Source organism: Cajanus cajan, chromosome 8 (assembly GCF_000230855.2).
Source record: "Cajanus cajan strain Asha chromosome 8, NIPB_CcT2T_4, whole genome shotgun sequence".
Classification (NCBI taxonomy): Eukaryota; Viridiplantae; Streptophyta; class Magnoliopsida; order Fabales; family Fabaceae; genus Cajanus; species Cajanus cajan.
In genome coordinates this window covers 19890599-19908556 of record NC_138524.1, presented here as the reverse complement: position 1 = coordinate 19908556, position 17958 = coordinate 19890599, and the positions used below count along the sequence as shown (strand labels likewise).

At 29.3% G+C, this 17958-nt stretch overlaps 2 protein-coding genes across 2 annotated transcripts; both read left to right on the top strand.

Annotated features, from left to right (window-relative positions):
- Window positions 1-6582: 6582 nt before the first annotated feature.
- Window positions 6583-10741, top strand: EXPA12 (expansin 12). Its single transcript, XM_020384591.3, has 3 exons — window positions 6583-7332; window positions 8168-8477; window positions 10099-10741. The coding sequence occupies exons 1-3, from the start codon at window positions 7188-7190 to the stop codon at window positions 10409-10411; spliced, it is 768 nt and encodes a 255-aa protein (XP_020240180.2). The 5' UTR covers window positions 6583-7187; the 3' UTR covers window positions 10412-10741.
- Window positions 10742-11368: 627 nt separating this feature from the next.
- LOC109819013 (pentatricopeptide repeat-containing protein At4g21705, mitochondrial) lies at window positions 11369-13785 on the top strand. The gene is made up of 2 exons (XM_020384585.3): window positions 11369-11718; window positions 12390-13785. The coding sequence occupies exons 1-2, from the start codon at window positions 11485-11487 to the stop codon at window positions 13620-13622; spliced, it is 1467 nt and encodes a 488-aa protein (XP_020240174.1). The 5' UTR covers window positions 11369-11484; the 3' UTR covers window positions 13623-13785.
- The last annotated feature ends 4173 nt before the right edge of the window (window positions 13786-17958 follow it).

Sequence of the window (17958 nt, the reverse complement as noted above, 5' to 3'; positions counted from 1 at the left end):
AAATACATGTATAGTAATAATATTATATCTCATACCATACCAAAAATATTTACTACTATGTGCGTAGTTGCTTACTTTTACATATATGTTACATATTATTACGTGTCTATTTACATATCATAGTTTCTCTTTTTCTATTTCTAATATAATAATTACATGGGTGTTTGAAACAAATTTACAATAGGGTTCACATGGTTAGCGGGCGGTAAAAAGAAAGTGACTATTATGGGGTCGTCGATCACAGTAGGGACTTCTTGGTTTGGAGAGAAGGTAAAACTCGACACTGCTACTCCATTAAATGTGACTGCATTTGCTATTGTATCAACACTCCACGTAGTTCCAGAAATTACTGAAGGAAAAGGAGCTGAGATCGCTGGAACATCCATCTCTATTTATTTAATTATTATATTACATAAGAAACATAAGGAGTGAGAACATTTTTCAAAGAAATATTTATAATCATAAAGCATGCGTAACAATAGTTAATATTAAATAATATATATAAAATTTAAATTACACTTGTAGTGACTAGTCCAGCATAAATGAGTATTATAATATCAACCAGCAAAAGAATTTTTGATCATAACTTCTTACTCATTTAAATCCCCAAGGTCAAATCTCCAGCTACAAATAATTCAAATTTTATCTTCTATAGCCATAGGGTAATATTTATCTTTAAAACGAGTCAAAGACATTTTAACAAAATTATATTATAATCAATCATAAAAACAATCACGCTAAATAAATTTGAAAATTTATCATTATTTAAGCTTTAATTAAATAACATATACGTAAATAAAATATATTAAGAGCACCAATTAATTAAATAACAATGATAATTATTATAAAATAATTAAACAATATAAAATATAAACACCTTAACAATTATTATGGATAAAAATAATCATAGATTAAGCAAATAAATGAGGTTAGGGGAACCTCACTAGATAAAAATAACATAAATAAATAAACATAGGAGTATATAAAATTAAAGAGATAAAGTTCTCCTCCCCCTTACCTTGAAATGCACACTTATCAGAATTTTATTTCTTACGTTGCGGTTATCCACTCATTTCAATTACGCATACTGATTTACATTGAGGGAGTGACTTTTATCTTTATATAAGGCCATGATAGGATTCGAACCCAGAACACAGTACATGTAATCCTTAAGGACAACTAGTGAAACCACTAAAGCATTTTATTTTATATTTCTATAACATCATGCAAATTTATAATAAGTTATTTTTAGTAGGCAATATTTATAATATAATTAGATAGCGCGCGCACACACACACACATATATATATAGTTAGTTGAATATAAGATTTTATAAAATAAAACACTATTTTTTTATTTATTCTATTTTATTTTATTTTATTTTATTTTATTTTAATTATACTAACTAAGAATTAAGAATTTGATTTAAGATAATAATAAAATTATAAATATTAGGTGATTCTATTTTATTAATTAAATCATAATAATTATATAATTAGAAATAAATATTTTATAATTTTATTTCACTAAAAAATGTTATAATAAAATTTTATACATATATATATAGTGAAAATATTATATTTATTCTCTTTTATATATATATATATATATATATATATATATTTATTATCATAACTAAAAATTTCAATACACATAATAATAATGTTGAGAATATTGTTATCTAAAAACATTATGATATTACATGTCATCTCCCTAGTTCAAGGGGACCAGATCCGAATGTGGTTGGCCATTGGTTAAGTGAAATGGAGAAGATCTTCAAAGTTCTTGGGTGCATTAATGAAAGGAAATTAGCTTATGTAGTGTACATGTTTATGGAGAAGGTTGAGTATTGGTGGAGAGACATTAGGCAGATGCTTGAGAATAAAGGTGTGACAGTTGACTAGGAGTGCTTCAAGAGAGTCTTTTTGAAGAAGTACTTCCCGGATAGTGTGAGATATGTTAAATAGGTGGAGTTCATGCAGTTGTACCAAGGGAACATGTCAGTTTCCAAGTATGCTATGGAGTTCAAGCATCTAGCTTATTCCTACTCTCAATCCATATCTGAGACTTGGAGGTGTAGGAAGTTTGTTGAGGGTTTGAGGCATGAACTAAAGTGTGTGGTAGTCCCTATGTCAATCATAGGGTTTCCTACCTTGGTTGAGAAGACAAAGACTATTGAGAGATTAGAGGGTGGTGGTGGTAATAAGGCTACCAAGGGTCAGGAGGGATCATCAGGATTCAAAAGAAGAGGTCAACATAGGAGACCATATGATAGACCTTCTTAACAACATAGGGGTTTTGTCATAAGGGTACCTCAAACTGTTACTCCTTAAGGTGGAGCTCAAGAGATCAAATGTGTCAAATGTGGAGGAGCTCACCTTATTTGGGATTTTTCCCACTTGGAGAATATGTGTTACAAATGTGGTAAGTTGGACCACATTTTTGGAGATTGTTAGGTGAGGCCTACTTAAGCGAGGAGTACTTTGAGGCCAACTAGCCTACAACAATAAGGGGTGTTTTTGCTTTGACTGGTGTAAAGGTTTCCACTTTATCAGATTTGGTGAAAGGGAAGGGTAGAGTGATTGATAAAGATGTTATGTTTTTGTTTGGCTTAAGAGCCACACATCCCTTCATCTCTATTGCTTGTGTGGGGAGGTTGGGGTTATTTGTATATGCTTTGCATGTTGATTTATGTGTTTCTACTCCAATTATTATCACTGTGGTGATGTTGAAAATGTGTGTGAGGTGCCTTATAGAGGTGTTCGGTAGAAAGTTCAGAGTGAACTTGATATGTTTGCCCATGGTGGAGATTGACATAATCTTGGGAATGGATTGATTGTTTGCCAATCACGTCCTTATAGATTATGCTTAAAGGGAGTTAATGTTTCCTCAAGTGAAGAATGATGTGTTGGTTTTAGCTAGCCAAGCTAAATAGCTATTTGGGGGTGGAGTTTGATGCTTCATGTTGTTTGTTGTTATAAGCATAGAGCCCAAGAAGGCAATCAGTGAGATAGATGTGGTGAGGGAGTTCCTAGTGGTGTTTCCGAATGAAGTGTTAAGGTTACCTCGTGTGAAGGACACAAAGTTTAGTATTGATTTGGTGCTAGGTGCCGAGCCGGTATCAACAGCTCCTTATAAGATGGCCTTAATTGAGTTGGTGGAGCTGAAGAAGTAGGTGGAAGAATTGTTGGAGAAATAGTTGGTGAGGTCATCAAGTGTGTCTCCTTGAGATGCTTCGGCATTACTGGTAAGGAAGAAGGATGGTGGTGCTCGCTTTTGTGTGGATTACCAACAACTAAATAAGTTGACAATAAAAAACAAATATTCACTACCTCGAATAGATGACTTGATGTGGATCAACTTAAAGGAGTTGCGATGTTCTCAAAAATAGATATGAAATCGGGGTATCACCAAATAAGGTGGGTGATTGTTTATAGATTGGCCAAGTATGCATACTTTCTTCTTGTCAACAAGAAGTGATCCTTGAAGAGACTCACAATTGTACATTAGGGAGATAGTTTCTGACTTGGTGACGTTAGGTACCAAATGGGTGGTGCTAAGCATGAACAAGACAAAAACTCTCTGAATGACGTCAGGCGCCACTAAGGTGACATCAGACGTGAATCAGGCGAAGACTCCCTTCCTAATGAGGTTAAACGTGGATTTTCATACTTCAAATGTTAGCAATTTTAAATTTTATTCAGAGCTTGACTTTACTGTTTAAACCACACAATCTATTGCATCAAACCATGACCTTGTTGATAAAAAAAAATTGTATAAATTAAAATTAAATATAAATTATATGATAAATCATAATAAAGGTGGATTTATTTATATATAAACAATAATGATGAGGTTAGTGTAGTATGTATAAAGTTTTAAATTAAAATTGTTGTATTCATAATTCCGACTAATAAAAATAAATAAAGCACTCTTAAATATTCTATTAATTAATTAGACATTAAGAATTTCAAGGCCTCTCATTAATATCATCTTAATTAAATGACCACTTGATTTCCTGCATGTGTACACGATTGAAAGAATCTTCTTTAAAGAATCAAGTGAATGCATATCTATATTATCTATATATTATATACGTACGTGTCAATTACAATTACTATTCATCTGTACGAAATTTAGAAAATAAATTAATTAGCATACCACGGAATTAAGAGTGAAAAACCTATAGAGAAAAATAGTGTTGCGTAAAATATTTTTTTGGTTACTTTAAATTTTTTGAAGATTGGTACTAGTGTTTTTTTTTTTTAAATTGTATTATTTTGATCATTATAATTTTAAAATGCATTATTTATTGTCTTTAAAGTAATTTAGATAATATTTTAAAATCATTTTCAAGTGTATTTAAACCCCTTTGGAATAAAAATAGTATATTTTTAAAATTATAGGGATCGCAATAGTTAAAAAAATCAAGACTTAAAACTGAATTTCAAAAATATTTAGAGAAATTGAAAACATATTTTTCTTATCTTCGAATAAGATATAAAATAAAATTGATACTCTTTATTTAATAATCTTTAAAATTCAAGAAGCTTATTCGATAAGTCAAAATTGAAAAACTACTCATTTATTAAAATGTAAATAGCAATGCTAACTTATTGTTGCGACAATCATTGAAAAAAACACATGGACCGTATATTTCAAAATATAATTAAAAAAAAAACATAATTCGTTTATAGATTTCTTTTTAGAGAAAGTTCATTTATATATTTTTTTATATTATGTTTGGTGATGAAAGAAATAAAATAAATAAATAAGAGTTTGTATGGATACAAAGTAGAAGCACTTTTGAGAACTTCTCTATTATAAATAAAGAATATTTTTCATTAGAGAAGTTCTAAAAAAATATTTCAAGGAACACTATCAGAAAAATGTCATTTTCTTGCCAATTTTTCTAAAAAAAATATTTGCAGAAATTTTTTGCGAATTTTCTTGCAATAATAAATTCGCAAAATTTTTTTACGAATTTATTTACGAAAAATAATTTACAGATATTTTTTTCAAACTTTTTTACGAAAAATAATATACAAGAATTTTTTTGCAAATTTTGCTACAATTTTAGTGATCATAGAAAGTTTTTTTCATGGTAAAAATTTGCAAAAAATATTGTAAGAATTTTATTTTGTTTCTTACAGATTTTCTTGCAAAAATAAATTCGCAAGTAATGTTTACTAAATGGTAGAAAAATTTTGCAGGTAACTTTTCCTGTGCATTTTTCTGCAAATTTTAATCCGCAGGAAATAAAAAATATATATATATATTTAAATTTATAAGTTTAATATTTTAAAAAAACTTCAAGACCCACATCGATTGAAAATAAAATAATTAAAGAATATTTAAGTTTGGGGAACACTTACCTTACAAGTTGATTTTATGGTTGAGTGCTAGACTTATAATCTACAATCTTAGAATTTAAAAGAATATGTATCACATGTTGGAGACATGGAAACAAATGTTTCGCATGAATTCATTGTGAGCATTTGAAAGTTGAAGAATTATTGATAGAATTTATAGTAATTTTTTTAATTTTTTTCAAAAAAAATATTCCTGTATAATTTCTTGTGAAAAAATTCGCTAGAAACTTTCTTGCAAATTTTTCTTTGCAAGAAAGTTTCCTGCAAAAAAATTTTTGCAGGAAACTTTCTTGCAAATTTTTTTTTGCAAGAAATTTTGCATGAAAATTTCTTGCAAATTTTAAAATTCATAAAAATATATTATTTATGATAAAATTTCGTAGAAAATTTGTAGGAATAATGTTTCCTACGAATTTTTCATAAAAATTCATAAAAAAATTGCATATAATAAAAGAAATTTTAGTAGTAGAATAAATATGACAGCTGTGTAGAATCAGTGATGTAGGAGACGGATACTATCATTTGAAAGCAAGTAAAAAAACCGATCTCTTTAATTCATTTTCACATTTGTTTACTAATATTATACAGAATAAAATAAGATTCACATTTTTTTTCCTTTCTCAACAATTTCGTTGTTAAACAAAATTAACGGGAAAAATAATTATCTTTTCTATTTTTCTTCCACAACTTTCATTTCCTTTTTGATTAAACCGAAAAAGAGTATTACAAATTTTCTTATAAAAGAAGTAAAAATTATTTTAATATTGTTTTCTATATATTAACTTTTTAAATTATATATATAAAAATTTGTCGGTCTATTTTCATTAGAATTTTCATTTCCCTATTCTAACATGTACACCAATATATAAATTCTAGTTCTCTTAATAGTTCATCATGTATATTATATATAGTATATACATCTTCTATTATATTTTACTTGTTCAAAAATACACGATCTCATGTCCTTGTGCATGAAAAGACTAAAAGAGTATAGCAAAGAGACACCCAATTCAAATTTTTAAATGAATATAATTAAAACATGTTTGAATACAATTTAGAAATATTTTTTGAAAACTTTTTACTAAAAACATTCTTTATTTTCTATTGTACATCTAGTTAAATCATTGGCTCTTATATTAGTTATTGTACATCAAAGTTCCTACACATGCATGTATCTATGTTAGCAAAAATATTATGTCCCATTAAATTTAATTTTTCATAATTTTTCTTTTTGATCATCATCCAAAATATCTCCCTTCAATGCACACATTCATGTTTATAGATCATTTTGTTATAAAAATGTGAGACTTTAATTGTACCTCAACATTTAAATAAAAATATTCTTAATTTTTTTTTATATATAAATTTATATCCAAACAAAGTCTTAGTCTCCTACTCTCAATTTAATACCTTAAACTTACTCATTTTTTTAAAATGTTTTGAAAGGCTGAAAATGTGAAAAATGGGTGTTGATTTGTTGACGGAGAAGAGAGAGAAAAGAGAGAGGATTTGAAGAGTGTTTACTGTGAGGACAGGCTATTGCATGTGCTTGTTTATCTTCTTGTCTCTAAGTTCTATTCCGCCACCCAACCGTACAGTCTTCCGTGCTTGGAAGCGTATAAGGAAACGCGTTTTCTAAGGATCAAAATCCCATCAAAGTCGTTAATTAACGGATCCGATTTAATATTCATGTCACCGACAACCGCGTTTTCCACCTATAAAACCGGACACTTTCTCCTAGGATCATATGTAACACTAGTACCTGTTTGTTCCACGAAAGAAAAACAAACCAAAAGTTGTTTCTTCTGAGAGAAAATGGGGCCTCATGTGATTTCTTCAACTTTTCTTTCCTATCTTTGCTTTGCTTTTGTTTTCAGTGTAGTCCACGTCCATGCTAGTAACGGTTGGCTTAATGCTCATGCAACGTTCTATGGGGCAAATCAAAGTCCCTCTACCCTTGGTAAGTCTTTTTTAATATGTAATTAACAATCACTACTATAGCTTATAAACCTAACTTATTATTATGTTGGTTTGATCTATGTATATATATTAATATATACTAATACGTTCACCCTCTTTCTTCATGGGAAAACCAACTCGCAAATGCACGTGAAAGTTAAAAGTTATTCTTGAAACAAAAATATTCTCTCATACCCCTTTTACGAGGTGTGAGATATATGGGCTCTCACATTATATATTTTTACTCATGTTTATTTTTATCATTTTCCTTCTTCTCTATATTATATTGTATTGTTCATGATATCGGTTACGTACTCTTTTCTTTATTTGATTTATTTTGTTATTATCTCTCTTTTTTTTTTTTTTTTACCTCAATTCATGGTCACCTTGAAGTGAACCTTTATTACCACCCTATCACAAATGATATGCATGGGATGAAAAAGAAAAAGAGAAAAGAGAAAACATTAAAGAGATGTAAGAGAAATGGTTAGTAAAAAAATCAAAGTTATTCTTTCCTCAAAATGCAATATAATTAATTAACTATGAAAAGAGAAACACAGTATAATAAAACATGTATTATAAACATAATATTCAACTAAAAGTCATTATAATTAATATTAGTGCAAGTGATTTGACAATAATTGATGTTTGATCACCAATTTGAATATAAAATTACAATAAAAAATACTATTTTATTTTTATAGAGATCCATTTGATTCGAAAGAGTTACACCTCTTTATTATTAAAGTAAAAAAAAGATTATATACAATTTAATTAATTCTTCATTCTTTATTTGTGACATTGAGTTTAATATAATTTGTAACTATTATTTTCAGGGGGAGCTTGTGGCTACGATGATACCTTTCATGCTGGGTTTGGTGTGAACACTGCAGCAGTGAGCACTATGCTTTTCAGAGATGGTGAGGTTTGTGGTGCTTGCTACCAATTAATGTGTGACTATAGGGCAGACCCAAAGTGGTGCCTTATTAGCCGCAGTGTGACAGTAACCGCCACTAATTTTTGCCCTCCAAACAACCATGGAGGGTGGTGTGACCCTCCTTACCATCACTTTGACATGTCTATGCCTGCTTTTCTTCGTATTGCACGACAAGGAAATGAAGGCATTGTTCCTGTCCTTTATAGAAGGTATACTACAAAACATTATTTCCATCTTCTATATATCATTAAAAACATACCAACAATTAAAACTATAAAAATAAAAATAAAAAAGTGCAAAGAGAGTTGATCCACGACACTTATGCCTAAAGAAAATTAATATAATTTTAGATTACTCGTATGTAATGAATGAAACTGAATTCAACCCCTTTTAGTAAAGTTACGGTTTGAGTTATCTGGATGAAAATTATGTGTTTGAGTTAGATTTTTTAACAAAAATTTAGTGATCAATAAAACTAATAGATGTTACTAATAACATAGTTAAAAAAATTATAATTTTAGATTTTCAGATTAGTTAATATGAAATAGCAAGTGGAGGATATTAGAACATTCAACTTGAACTTCAAACTTCAAAACTGAAGTATGATTAGTTTACATTTTTTTTTTCACCGAACTTTACAATTGTAAAATAGTCTTTTACTTTGCCTTTTCTCTTATCTAGAATTTTTTTTTTCACACTCCTTTTTTATTTACCTCAAGAGTGATCTATCTATTTTGTTAACTTGTTAAAAATAATCTCTCTCTCTCTCTCTCTTTTTTTTATCAGCTTTGTGCGTTTTTCTCTCTCTTTCTTTCCATTACATGTCTCATGATAGTTCTGTAACGCAACTCATTATTTATATGAATATTATAAATTAAAATGAGGTGTAACATCACAAGAATATGAAACAATAATTTTTATACTATCTTTTTATGTCATGTGCTATGACCGACTTATTCTTTGAGGTTTAAAAAGTATAAATAAAATTGTTAATATGCCACATGCACTGTAATATGTACCATAGAACAAAAGAAATAGCAATTATACAATAAAAATAAAATATATATATTAAATTGAAGAAAAAATAACATCACTTACTTTTTATTAAAAAAACATAAATGATAATTATCGATAAGTGTAACTCAATTGGTTTATAATTAAATACATGTGTATTATAAATTTATTAATATCAAGTTTGATTTTCCTTAATTAAAAAAATATTTTTAGTCTCCTTAAAATTTTTGAAATTCAATTCCAGTCTCTTAATTTTTTAATTATTTTAATCTCTCTAATTTAAAAATACATCATTTATTATTTTTTTTTTTTGTGATTTATAAAGCACTTAAAATAATTATAAAATATTATCTAAAATACTTTAAAGATCAAACATGATGCATTTTTAGATTAAAAGAACTAAAGTAATTTTTTTTTTGTTTTTTAATGAACGAAAACCAAACTTAATTAAGTTTTTTATAGAGAAATTAAAGTCAACAAAATTGTAGGTGATTAAATATAGGGTGAGGAAAGTTACATCCATTTGTTCATTGAATGGAATATAATATAATCTAATGGTGAGTGTCTAAAATAGTATATTTAGATATATATTCTTATATTCAAATTTTGTTGTTATCATTAATGTTAGATAAGTGACCAGAATAATATATATATATATATATATATATATATATATATATATATATATATTAAAGATAGGATTATAATAAAATATATGAATAATTTTTACCTTATAAATTAATTTTATAAATTAGTTTCTTTTAAGAGTTGTGCGTTATAATGAGTAATTTTGATTTGATGTTACTTGATCTGAAGGGTGGCATGCAAAAGAAGAGGTGGAGTGAGGTTCACATTGAAGGGGCAATCCAATTTCAACATGGTGATGGTATCCAATGTGGGAGGGAGTGGGGATGTGAAGGGTGTGTGGATCAGAGGGTCCAGAAGTGGAGCATGGCTGCCAATGCACAGGAACTGGGGAGCCAACTGGCAGAGCAGTGCAGATCTCAGAAACCAGAGACTCTCGTTCAAGGTCACATTGGTTGATGGGAAGACACTGCTGTTCCTCAATGTGGTTCCCTCCACTTGGACCTTTGGACAAACTTTTTCATCCAAAACTCAGTTCTTCTAGCTGCAGTGACACACATTAACATACATTTCCACATCCATGCTACTTTTAAAAGCCAGGAGTGGAGGATATATATCATCTCAGTATCATACACTTTCTTCAATTCTTAATTGATATTGTTTCAGAGAATTCAATAATGCAGTAGTGCTATGAACATGTGTTCTGCTGCATCAGTAGAGTCAAATGCGTGTTTGTAAATGCTCCAATTTTTGGGAGTGTTATGCTATGTTAAGTCTTTGTCATTTCAATATTCCCTAATTATAGTTATATTTGAACATTCGATTTTTTTATTTAATTTTTAATTTATTTTACTTTTTGAGTTATTCAAATGAATCTCATCCTTTTAACGGGAATCTATGGTGTAGTCAATCTTTAGATATGAGTCTTTAGTTGAATCGGTTATATATTTGACCCGTTTTAAATTAAAATGAACCGGTTAAACTTTTGGTTCGACTAGTGAACCGGACGATCAAATTGGTTCAACCATAAAGATTTTTTTTATCACTTTAAAAAAAATTTCAAAAAAAAAACACAATATAAAAATCAAACCCCATTAATGAAAGAATAAAAAATCATAGTAAACACTATAATAACCACTTATTCTAATGTATTTGTTTGTAATATATGTAACTTAAATAATTTTTATAGTGTATACAATTTAAAATTAATTTTTTCACATATATACAAAATGAAAATAAAGATAATTTTAAATAAGATAAAAATTAAAATTTAAGATAAAATATAAATTTATTAAAATGTATAAGTCTAAAATATATTCAACATAAATATTTTTTTAAGAAAAAATAATAAAATTTGGATCAATTAATGACTCACTTATTTTGATCTAATATCCTAATCGATTCAATGACGGATTTTGAAAATTATGCATCTTCCAAATTATTTTCATTCCGGGCTAAAAGCTCCTTGGGCCGAAATATTGGGCCTTAACAGGCCAGGCCAGCCCGCCAAGACAAGTTCCCACTTGGCAACCTGCTTTTACGCGCGTCTTTGCTCTGTTCAGGTTCCGCAACCTCGCTTCCTTCCCATTTGAACGAACACGTGGTCTTCGTTTGGCAATGTCGTTAACGGCGTCTCGAAACCTCGCCGCAACGTTTCTGCGACGATTCTCCGCAGCCACAAGGGGCCCAAAAAACCTCTATTCCCGAATCAGCCCCCTCGGAGACCCTTCCGTGAGCGTTGTCCCCGTTCTCGACAGGTGGATCCAACAAGGTAACGCCGTTAACGGCCTCGAGCTTCAACGCATCGTCAAAATCCTCCGCACCAACAAGCGCCTCACCCAAGCACTCGAGGTTCTTTCAGTTCTCTGTTTCGTCGCTGAGCAGAACAAATGAGTTAGGTTTAGAAGTAAAACACGCTAATTGTTTGCCTCTGAGAAACGCATGCTAGCCCTGGTTCTTATGTTTTGTAGAAAAGGATTATTAACGGGTATATTATTAGTTTATAGTATCTATTGAACTCGAAATATTATCATGCATGTAAATGATAGTGCAAAAACACCTTTATATTGTAAATGCGTTTTTTTTTTTTCTTTTTTTTCTTTCAGTATTTGTTCTATAAAAGAATTGGAAATAAGGTGAAAAGAAATGTTACTGATCCACTCCCCAACACTTATTTTCTGACCCATTCTTTCTTACTATTAGATAAAATTCATGTGGGTTTCACTAAACATGAAATTCCATTTCCAAACTAACTAAACTCAAATTTTAACCAGAGATTGAGTGTGTAACAAAAACAACGTTAGAGTGTTGAAGAGACATGAAAATGAAAAAATTGAACTACAGTAAACTGAGGGTTTTCTTTTTTTTTTTTAATTGTTCCACATGTTCCTGCTTACGTAGCAATTACTGAGATATCTTCAACCGAGTGGATCAATAGCTATTACTAAGATATCTTCGATCTTCATGTGTTAAGGTTTCTGAGTGGATGAATACTAAGATATCTTCAATCTTAACATGTTCAGGTTTCTGAGTGGATGAGTAGCAAAGGGCTATGCCCAATTTCCTCGGGTAACCAAGCGGTGCAGTTAGATCTCATTGGTAGAGTTCGTGGAGTGGAGAGTGCGGAGAGTTATTTCAACAGTTTGAGTGATAGAGACAAAACTTTCAAGGCTCACGGTGCCCTTTTGAATTGTTATGTGAGGGAAGGATTGGTTGAAATGTCACTCTCGCAGATGCAGAAGATGAAGGACATGGGTATGGTTTCCCTTCTCAATTACAACAACATAATGTGGCTCTACACGCACACCCAACAACTTGAGAAAGTCCCTGGTGTCTTGGCCCAGATGAAAACCGATGGTGTTTCTCCAAACATCTTCAGCTACAGGATTTGCATAAACTCTTATGGCATGCGAGGCGACCTCGCGAATGTGGAGAAACTGTTGGAGGAGATGGAGAGTGAACCCCACATTGGCACAGATTGGATGACATATTCTATGGTGGTGAAGTTCTACATAAAAGCAGGCATGAAGGAGAAGGCTCTGGTTTTCCTGAAGAAGTGTGAGGAAAAAGCAGACAAGCGCGACGTGCTTGCCTACAACCATCTGATATCACACTATGCAGGTCTTGGGGGCAAGGGGGGCATGATGAGAGTTTGGAGGCTCCAGAAAGCCAACTGCAAGAAGCAGCGTAACAGGGAGTATATAACCATGTTGGGTTGTTTGGTGAAGCTTGGGGAGCTTGATCAAGCTGAAAAAGTACTTGCCGAGTGGGAGTTATCTGGTAACACTTGTGATTTCAGAGTGCCTAACGTCCTCCTCATAGGGTATTCCCAGAAGGGAATGGTTGAGAAGGCAGAAGCAGTGCTGCGAAGTTTGGCCGCAAAAGGAAAGACACCGACTCCCAACAGTTGGGGCATCATTGCATCTGGGTATGTAGACAAGGAGAACATGGAGAAGGCATTTCAGTGCATCAAGGAAGCTCTGGCTGTGCTAGACCAGAACACACGTTGGAGACCAAAAGTTGATGTCGTGTCCAGCATTTTCAATTGGGTCACTAGTAACAGAGATGTAGGGGAAGTGGAAGATTTTGTTAATTCAATGAAGACTGTGAATTCAATGAATAGGGACATGTATCTGTCTTTGATCAAGATGTACGTTAGATGTGGGAAGGATTTAGATGGGATTTTAGAGAGTATGAAAGCTGATAATATAAACCTCGATGAAGAAGAAATTAAGGAAATCTTAGCTCACAATTAAGGTTTTAGAAAAGTTTCGTAACCACAATAGCCGCTGTAATGTCGAAGTTTCTGGACTCTTCACAATTACATCATGATTCTGATTGCAACAGTACTGTAATTGCAACTGCAATCACAATTGAAAACCTTGCTCTAGATTGCAGTTATATTCTTATTTTTTCCTCCCTCCGTTTTTTTAGTCTTGCAATCATTTCAGTGCTCAATGAGGTAGATGGCGTGATCCTAAAACAGCATTGTTTGTGTTTAGATATTCAAATGTTGTTTTTGTCGCTATAGGTCAGTGCTGCAATCCAAAGAAGATTGGACAGATGTTGCAATGTTTGGATGTACTGTTAATCGAAGAATTAGGTGGTAAGGTTGCGGTGACCATTTTAAAACTTTTCTAAGTCCTGGCTACTAGAAATAAATAAAGGTATTACATGTATCCTTAATGTTTAAACAGTCATGTAAGGTGAAAGTCCAAAATACCTGCAAAATGCTTCAGATTTTGTTTAATGTATCTTAAAATATTTTTATAATATATCATGTAATTCATTAGTTATCTGATTGGAGAAATCTTAAGAGTTGCTCCCTGTTTATATTTAGTTATTTAATTAAAAGCTAAAACTGTTAATTTTAATGTTATTGAGCTTGAACATGTAGTGTTAGTATTTCTACTTGACTGAATTATTTGTACAGATATAGTATTTTTTTTGTATGAGTCTATACAGTGGCAGACCTAGAACATTGTGCTAGTGGAGACAGTTTATTTATTTTTATAAAAAAATTATATACAAATAAATACATAAATATTATATGGAAAAAGAGAAACACTTGTTATGAATGAAAAATGAAAAAATATCCGAAAAAAAACTAAAATATTATAAAGAAGTTTAGACCACCGATACAATGCCATTAGGAGCACCGTAGCTACGGTGGTCAAACTAAAATGGTGTGCAGCAGTTACTGTAGCTACCAAGATTTTAGATTGCAGTGAAAATGGGGGGTGTATGTATGCATAGTTCCGGGGACAGGGATGACATACAAATGGGACCACAGCCCACAGGGGCAAAACAGAGAATGGCAACACCTTTTTCTCTGCCAACTGCCAAACAACAAACCGTACCAGTAGAGTAGAGGGGAGGAATATTTTTTGTGGGTCTCACTATCACAGTGTCAGATGTTTCTCTTCCTATCATGGTAAAATTAATTTAAAAATAGTATAAAATATAAACATGTTGGATTATAATCAAATATAAGATAAAAATATACTTATGATGAGAAAATAATTTGTCTATAAGTAAATATATAATGAAAATACTTATAATGAGAAAATAATTTGTGTGTAAATAAATATAGAATGATAAGGTAAAGTATGAAAAAAGTATTTTATATTAGTAATTACAACATAGCTAAGAAAAATTATTAATTACTTTAGAATGAATATTTTATATCATATTTTCACATAAAAGTTCATAACAATTTAAATTCTGTTAATAAATGAAATTCAAGTAATTTTTCTTTGTCAAAATTTATTAGTAACTTTTTATCTTATACATTCAGGATACGTGTTGATGCAAGAGAAATTTTTTCATGTTTAAGAACTGTTATCTCAGGAACATTGAATTATAGAAATTATAATGATTAAAATTTATTTGATTGGTCATAAATATTCTTTAAAATATTTATATATATTACTTGAAAATCAAATATTTTTATTGTAATAAATTAGTAAATATAGGTCATAGTAAAATCTTTCTTTTAACTTGAAAAAATCAATTTCTTACTTCATCATGAGAATAATTTTCATGTATAATTTATGTAAAGAAACGGTTGAAGGAAATAACATTTTTTAAAAATAATATTTTTAAATAAAGTTTAATATGACAATTGGTTCATGAATTTTAGGAAATTTTTAATTAATTCCTATACTTAAAAAAATATAATTAGAACTAGAATATTTTTTTAATTGAATTTATGTGGTTAATTTGTAGCGATTGTTACAAAAGTAACAATTTATGCTAATTTTACTAATTTAAAAAACCTAATTACAAAAATTACAAAACTTCAATGACTCAGTTACATTTTATTTTTTTTAAGTTTAAGAATCTAACTAAAAATTTCTCAAAGTTCAAGAACCTTTGTGATTTATTAAATCTTTAAATAATAAACTAATAATAAAAAATTAATATTCTCAACTTCATTTTTAGGAGATACTAAAAGTTTTCTGTGCAGTAAATTTTCTTTAAGAATATAGGTTAATTGAACAAATATATACTCCATCTGTCTCAAATTAACTGTATTTTTTAGTATTTGAAAATTATCTCAAAATAATTGATATTTTTATTTTTAATATAATATTAATTTTTTTAATTTATCTCTTCATTAATTATTTAATCATTATTATTAAAAGTAATATATTTATTGAGAGTATAGAATTATTTTAATAAAAGTATATTATAAAAAATAATACATTTATTATTATTTTTAATTTGTACGTAAAAACATTGCAAATTTGCAATACAAATGAGTAACTTTTATTGAAAATAAAATATTTATTATATTTTAACATACTTAATATTTATATTTTAAACGAAATCAACCGTATTTAAAAACATTTACTAAATTAACGTTCTTTAACTTGTATAGTAAATACGCAAGATAAAAAATATATGAACTCCTTTTGGACTTATATATAAATAAATAAATAAATAAATAAAAGATTGGTTTCACATAGAATAAAGAAATTAATTAAATGTATATAATTTTTCACCATTTCACATAAAATATATACTTAGATTTCTTAAAATATCTTTAGTCATATTTATTATAAATGCTCTCACTTATTGTCTTAGAAGTATTTCTGTGGACTAAAAACATTAAATAAATTAATAAAATTCACATAATTGAAATTTACTTATATTTGAATAAAAAATTTAAAAAATTATTTATTATAAATAAGTTCAAAGAAAGTATTAAATTAGATAAATTAAATTTTCATCTAAATATTTAATGAGCCATTATCTGTTTTCACATGTTCAATTAATGATGATATTTAAAAATCATAAATGTGCAGTAATTATTAACTTTCTAATAATTTCACTTGATTAAATTTTATGATGTTATACACACTTTTTATTTGATTTTAATAATAGAAGTAGTATTTTTTTCGCAATCCATTTGACAATCACATGTTTATATACTTCTCTAACTTCTGAGTTATTATGAATAGTTGCTTTCAAACATTGGTAGTTTTTTTTGTCATCAAATTTGATATTTTGATATCGAAGGGTTTACAGCACTTAATCACCCTCTAAACCAACTTAGCTAAATCTATTCTTTTAAATATTAATACAGATCAAAACAAATTAGAGGGGTTAATATAATGGGAAAAAAAAGTGGAGCACCAGAAACAAATTTGAAAAACTTAACGGGGCTAAAAGTTTTTTTTTCTTCAAAAAAATATATCTAATTTATATATAATGAACATTAAAATTTATTAATATTTTATGTGAATAATATTTATTTTATTATAAGGAAAATATCTTATTAAATTATCTTTGTAGTTATTTAAATATGAATTTATTATTGTTTTACAAATCAATAAATTAATATAATTATCATTGATTTATTGTTAAGGATAAAATTCTAAATATGTAACGACTCATCATGATTTCTATACTTAATAATTCCACTACAAACAGCGAAAAGACATACATACTCCTACCTAGAATTAATATACAACAAATTCTAGATATACAAGTGGTGTGTGTGCGTGCGTGTGCGTGTGCGTGCGTGCGTGTGTGCGTGTGCGTGCGTGCGTGCGTGTGTGTGCGTGTGTGTGCATGTGTGTGTGTGTGTGTGTGTGTGATTTACACAAACAATTGAAACACTATATATAAGTATTGAAACACTATATATAAGTACACTTATATGTATTACATATGCAGTAATCCAAATACTGTAATATATAACTCTAGATGTTGTCGGTTAAGCAACAACTAATAACTACCAGACTAGCTACTATGAAGTAGCCCAAAATAATAACATTGTCATTGCTAGCATGACCTCAAAAGAACTCCACCAATAACATATTTATGCTTTGCTCTCATATCATGTATGATTATCGTCGTCTAATCACATAAAAAATATACAAGGGTAAGTTAGTATTCAAAGAGAAATCAACATAAATAGTATAAAAGTAAATCTTATTATATTATCAACATAATCAACTCAACATGCTTCAACAGAACATTAACCTACAACTTAACAACACAATAAACTCATTAACCATATAACACAATATGTTCACAACACAACTTATCAACTCAACAACATATATCTCACCACAATTGAAC

Excerpts from the sequence above, each read along its gene's own strand:
- LOC109819013 (XM_020384585.3), top strand. The coding sequence starts at position 11,485 with ATGTCGTTAACGGCGTCTCGAAACCTCGCCGCAACGTTTCTGCGACGA. Across the intron at positions 11,719-12,389 it reads GCCTCACCCAAGCACTCGAG|GTTTCTGAGTGGATGAGTAG; the intron begins GTTCTTTCAGTT and ends TAACATGTTCAG.
- EXPA12 (XM_020384591.3), top strand. The coding sequence starts at position 7,188 with ATGGGGCCTCATGTGATTTCTTCAACTTTTCTTTCCTATCTTTGCTTT. Across the intron at positions 7,333-8,167 it reads TCAAAGTCCCTCTACCCTTG|GGGGAGCTTGTGGCTACGAT; the intron begins GTAAGTCTTTTT and ends TATTATTTTCAG. Across the intron at positions 8,478-10,098 it reads GTTCCTGTCCTTTATAGAAG|GGTGGCATGCAAAAGAAGAG; the intron begins GTATACTACAAA and ends CTTGATCTGAAG.